Genomic DNA, 6007 nt, shown 5'->3' on the forward strand with positions numbered 1-6007 from the left:
CCAAGCCCCCCCAAAGGGTTCGTACCGCCTCCGCTGCCTCCTTGTCGTGGGCTGCTGTGGGTGGGAGGAGAGCGGGTGGGGACGTGGGTGGGGGGGTGCAGGGGGGTGCGGGGGGGGGGGTGCCGGGGGTCTCACCACCAGGGCCCGCACGCCCCGGGCCACTTGCCCTTCTCGGCCTCCAGCCGGGCGATGGTGGCCCGCACCTCCGCAGGCGGGACCCGGTCTGCACCTGGGGGGGTGGGCGGCGCTGGAGGAGGCTCCGCCCCCTCCCGTGCACAAGCCCGCCTGTCTGGGCTGGGCCACGCCCCTTTAAACCCCACCGCACACGCGGACCCCGCCCCTTCCCGCGGACCCAGCCCACGCCCCGCGGCAGACCCGCCCTTCCCGCAGGCTCCTCCCCCCCCAAGCCCCACCCCGAACCCCCTTCCCACGCAGACCCCGCCCACCACAACCCGCCCAGCGCAAGGCCCCGCCCCACTCCCAGCTAGACCCGCCTCCTGTGGCCCCACCCCTTCCCCGGGCAGATCCGCCCCCTTTCCCCAGGCTCCTCCCCCACCCCCTAGGCCACGCCCCCTTCCTGCCGGCTCCTCCCCTACCCCCACAGACTCCGCAAACCCCTCCCACCGCGAGGCCCCGCCCACACTCCCAGCTAGACCCCGCCTCCTGTGGCCCCACCCCTTCCCCGGGCAGACCCGCCCCCTTTCCCCAGGCTCCTCCCCCCCAAGCCCCACCCCCGAACCCCCTTCCCACGCAGACCCCGCCCACCACAACCCCCACCCAGCGCAAGGCCCCGCCCACACTCCCAGCTAGATCCCGCCTCCTGTGGCCCCACCCCTTCCCCGGGCAGACCCGCCCCCTTTCCCCAGGCTCCTCCCCCCCAAGCCCCACCCCCGAACCCCCTTCCCACGCAGACCCCGCCCACCACAACCCCCACCCAGCGCAAGGCCCCCGCCCACACTCCCAGCTAGACCCCGCCTCCTGTGGCCCCACCCCTTCCCCGGGCAGACCCGCCCCCTTTCCCCAGGCTCCTCCCCCCCAAGCCCCACCCCCGAACCCCCTTCCCACGCAGACCCCGCCCACCACAACCCCCACCCAGCGCAAGGCCCCGCCCACACTCCCAGCTAGACCCCGCCTCCTGTGGCCCCACCCCTTCCCCGGGCAGACCCGCCCCCTTTCCCCAGGCTCCTCCCCCAACCCCTAGGCCACGCCCCCTTCCTGCCGGCTCCTCCCCTTCCCCCACAGACTCCGCAAACCCCTCCCACCGCGAGGCCCCGCCCACGCTCCCAGGCAGCCCCCGCCCCTTCCCGCACGGACCCAGCCCCCTGCGAGGCCACGCCTCTCCCCCGGGCGGACCCGCCCCCTCCCGGCAGCCCCCGCCCCGCTCACGATCTCGCGCAGGTCCGCCCCCCGCAGCGCCCCCCGCCGCCGCTCCAGCTCCCGCTCGCTCAGCGCCTCCACGTCCAGCTGCGGCCGCGCGCTCAGGCCCTCGCGCACGTGCTCGTACAGGCGGCTCCGCCCCGCCCCGGTGCCGCTCCCGGTGCCGGTCCCGGTGCCGCTCCCGCCGCCCGCCCCCCGCCAGCCCCTCGCCGCCGCCCGCCGCGCCGCCGCCAGTGCCCTGGGCGCCGCCATGTTGGACGCCGCCGGGCGGCGCGGACCCGCCGGGTGTCACGCGGCGGAAGAGGCGGGGCCAGATCCCGGACACGCCCCCCCGCCTACGCACCGCCCAGTGCCCCCACATCCCCCCCCCCCCCCCCGTACTCCCAACTCCTCCCCCCAGTTCCCCCCCCCGATGCCTTCCCAGTGCTTTCAGGCCCCACAATCCTTTCCCAATAATCCCAATTCCCCCTCCCTGTGCCCCCAGTTCCTCCCAGACATCTTCCCAGCGCTCTCAGGCTCCCCAATCCCCTCCCAGTTCCCCCAACTCCCCCACCCGGTGCCCCCAGATCCCCCCCCAGCCCCTTCCCAGCGCTCTCAGGCTCCCCAATCCCCTCCCAGTTCCCCCAACTCCCCCACCCGGTGCCCCCAGATCCCCCCCCAGCCCCTTCCCAGCGCTCTCAGGCTCCCCAATCCCCTCCCAGTTCCCCCAACTCCCCCACCCGGTGCCCCCAGATCCCCCCCCCAGCCCCTTCCCAGCGCTCTCAGGCTCCCCAATCCCGTCCCAGTTCCCCCAACTCCCCCACCCGGTGCCCCCAGATCCCCCCCCAGCCCCTTCCCAGCGCTCTCAGGCTCCCCAATCCCCTCCCAGTTCCCCCAACTCCCCACCCGGTGCCCCCAGATCCCCCCCCCAGCCCCTTCCCAGCGCTCTCAGGCTCCCCAATCCCCTCCCAGTTCCCCCAACTCCCCCACCCGGTGCCCCCAGATCCCCCCCCCAGCCCCTTCCCAGCGCTCTCAGGCTCCCCAATCCCCTCCCAGTTCCCCCAACTCCCCCACCCGGTGCCCCCAGATCCCCCCCCAACACCTTCCCAGCGCTCTCAGGCTCCCCAATCCCCTCCCAGTTCCCCCAACTCCCCCACCCGGTGCCCCCAGATCCCCCCCCCAGCCCCTTCCCAGCGCTCTCAGGCTCCCCAATCCCCTCCCAGTTCCCCCAACTCCCCCACCCGGTGCCCCCAGATCCCCCCCCAGCCCCTTCCCAGCGCTCTCAGGCTCCCCAATCCCCTCCCAGTTCCCCCAACTCCCCCACCCGGTGCCCCCAGATCCCCCCCCCAGCCCCTTCCCAGCGCTCTCAGGCTCCCCAATCCCCTCCCAGTTCCCCCAACTCCCCCACCCGGTGCCCCCAGATCCCCCCCCCAGCCCCTTCCCAGCGCTCTCAGGCTCCCCAATCCCCTCCCAGTTCCCCCAACTCCCCCACCCGGTGCCCCCAGATCCCCCCCCAACCCCTTCCCAGCGCTCCCAGGCTCCCCAATCCCCTCCCAGTTCCCCCAACTCCCCCACCCGGTGCCCCCAGATCCCCCCCAACCCCTTCCCAGCGCTCTCAGGCTCCCCAATCCCCTCCCAGTTCCCCAACTCCCCCACCCGGTGCCCCCAGATCCCCCCCCAGCCCCTTCCCAGTGCTCTCAGGCTCCCCAATCCCCTCCCAGTTCCCCCAACTGCCCCACCCAGTGTCCCCAGATCCCCCCCCTGATCACTACCCAGTGCTCTCAGGTTCCCAAATCCCTTCCCAGTGCCCCCAGATCCCCCCCCCAGCCCTTCCCAGTGCTCTCAGGCTCCCCAACTCCCCCCCAGTACCTCCAACACCCCCCCCGGTGCCCCAAAGCCCCTTCCCAGCACCCTCAGATCCCCCCCCAACCCCTACCCAGTGCTCTCAGGCCGCCCTACCCACTCCCAGTCCTCTCAACTCCCCCTCCTGGCACCCACAGATCCCCCCCCCCCAACCCCCTCCCCTGACCCCCTCCCAGTCCCCCCAACTGCCGCCCCTTGTTCCCCCCAGATGCCTTCCCAGTGCTTTCAGGCTCCCTAACTCCCTCCCAGTGCCCCCAAGTCCCCCTCCGAACCCCAGGCCTCAAGACCCCCCCAACTCTCCCCCCCTTCCCAACCCCAGGCCCCAAGACCCCCCCAACTCCCCCCCTCCCCAGCCCCCTTCCCCGTGCCCTCAGCTCCCCCTAACACCACTCCACAGCGCATTCCCCCCGCCGCCACCGCCTTTAATGGGTGCAGCACAGCACATCCCCGGGGGCAGAGGGGCCCGGTGTGTGTCCTGTCCGTGTGTGCGTGCCCCCCCCCCGCCCCAAATCTCATTTCTTCTTCTGGACGTGGGCGCAGTCGTATTTCCCCCGCACGATCCTGAGCTTCACCCCGGGGAGGTCCTGGGTGCGGCCGCCCTGCACCAGCACGACGTGGTGCTCCTGCAGGTTGTGGCCCTCGCCGGGGATGAAGCACACCACCTCCTTCCCGTTGCTCAGCCGCACCCGCGCGCACTTGCGGTTGGCCGAGTTGGGCTTCTTGGGCTTGCGGATCAGGTTCTTGATCACCACCCCCTTGAGCTGGGGGCGGCCGAAGGTGGCTCCCAGTTTGGCGGGGGGAGGCTTGGGCCGGCCCTGACGGTGCATCTGGTTGAGGGTGGCCATGCCGCCGGCCGGCTGCGGGGAGAAGGGCGGCTTGGCGGCGGGGAGCGCGCCGGTAGCTGCGGAGGGAAGGATGGAGTGAGGGGGGAGCGGGGGATCAGGGGAGGGGGGGCATTGGGGTACCGGGGGATCAGGGGAGCGGGGGTGGGTGTAGAAGCAAGGGGAGCCGGGGGGATCGGGTATCTGGGGAGTGGGGGGGGGGTTCGGGGGGAACGGGGATCTGGGGAGCGGGGGGATCGGGGGAACGGGGATCTGGGGAGCGGGGGGATCGGGGATCTGGGGATCGGGCAAGCGGGGATCTGGGGAGCGGGGGGATCGGGGATCTGGGGATCAGGGATCTGGGGAGCGGGGGGAGCGGGAGAACGCGGATGTGGGGATCGGGGGAAAGGGGATCTGGGATCGGGGGGATCGGGGGAACGGAGATCTGGGGAGCGGGGATCTGGGGGATCGGGAGAACGGGGATCTGGGGAGCAGGGGTCTGGGGAGCGGGGGGGATCGGGCGAACGGGGATCTGGGGAGCAGGGGGAACAGGGATCTGGGGATCGGGCAAGCGGGGATCTGGGGAGCGGGGGGATCAGGGGAACGGGGATCTGGGGATCAGGGATCTGGGGAGCGGGAGAACGCGGATGTGGGGAGCGGGGGGATCGGGGGAAAGGGGATCTGGGAGCGGGGGGATCGGGGGAACGGGGATCTGGGGAGCGGGGATCTGGGGGATCGGGAGAACGGGGATCTGGGGAGCAGGGGTCTGGGGAGCGGGGGGATCGGGGGAACTGGGATCTGGGGAGCGGGGAGATCGGGGGAACGGGGATCTGGGGAGCGGGGGGATCGGGGGAACTGGGATCTGGGGAGCGGGGGGATCGGGGGAACGGGGATCTCGGGAGCGGGGGGATCGGGGGAACGGGGATCTGGGGAGCGGGGGGATCGGGGGAACGGGGATCTCGGGAGCGGGGGGATCGGGGGAACGGGGATCTGGGGAGCGGGGGGATCGGGGGGGATCGGGCGAACGGGGATCTGGGGAGCAGGGGGAACGGGCGAATGGGGATCTGGGGAGCAGGGGGATCGGGGGAACGGGGAACTGGGGAACGGGGATCTGGGGAGCAGGGGGATCGGGCGAATGGGAATCTGGGGATCGGGGGATCTGGGGGATCGGGGGAAAGGGGATCTGGAGAGCAGGGGGAACGGGGATCTGGGGATCGGGCGAGTGGGGATCGGGGGGATTGGGGGAACGGGGGTCTGGGGATCGGGGGGATCGGGAGAACGGGGATCTGGGGGAACGGGATCTGGGAGCGGGGGGATCGGGGAACGGGGATCTCGGGAGCGGGGATCTGGGGGATCGGGAGAACGGGGATCTGGGGAGCGGGGATCTGGGGGATCTAGGGAGCGGGGGGATCGGGGGAAAGGGGATCTGGGGAACGGGGATCTGGGGAGCGGGGGGATCGGGGGAAAGGGGATCGGGGGAACGGGGATCTGGGGAGCGGGGGATCGGGCGAACGGGGATCTGGGGAGCAGGGAGCGATACTCACCGCAGCCGCGCAGCGAGGCCGCGGCCCTCAGCAGAGCGCGGAGCGACATCCTCCGGCACCCGCAGCGCCGCGGCCGACGGGGAAACGCGCAGGTAGCGGCTGTACCGGAGAGCGGGGGAAAGGGGGGGGGACACAGCAGCGACCGCGCTCGGCTTCACAGCGCGGCCATCTTAGGGCACTACAGACACCGCCTCCTGCCGCCCGGCGCGCCGCGCCGCTGATTGGGCAACAGAGGCGCCAATCTCTGACGCCTCTCTCTGCGATTGGCTACGCCCCCCTTTAGACCTCACCTACGGGTGCGCGGCGGGGTCAAACGCTGCGTGGGGCGGTGGACCCCGCCCCCCATGCCTGGTGTCCCGCCCCCCACCCCCGAGACCCCGCCCTTTCCGCTATAGGCTCCGCCCACCCCCACACGAGTCTCCG

At 72.6% G+C, this 6007-nt stretch overlaps 1 protein-coding gene across 1 annotated transcript; it reads right to left on the reverse strand.

Moving 5' to 3' along the window:
- Positions 1–3620: 3620 nt before the first annotated feature.
- MRPS12 (mitochondrial ribosomal protein S12) lies at positions 3621–5793 on the reverse strand. The gene is made up of 2 exons (XM_042805358.1): positions 5585–5793; positions 3621–4120 (listed from the first exon to the last, which is right to left on the reverse strand). Exons 1-2 carry the CDS (start codon positions 5631–5633, stop codon positions 3732–3734), a joined length of 438 nt encoding a protein of 145 aa, XP_042661292.1. The 5' UTR covers positions 5634–5793; the 3' UTR covers positions 3621–3731.
- Between the last annotated feature and the right edge of the window lie 214 nt (positions 5794–6007).

This window comes from Tyto alba, unplaced genomic scaffold (genome assembly GCF_018691265.1).
Source record: "Tyto alba isolate M040663 unplaced genomic scaffold, T.alba_DEE_v4.0 Super-Scaffold_44, whole genome shotgun sequence".
Taxonomy (NCBI): domain Eukaryota; kingdom Metazoa; phylum Chordata; class Aves; order Strigiformes; family Tytonidae; genus Tyto; species Tyto alba.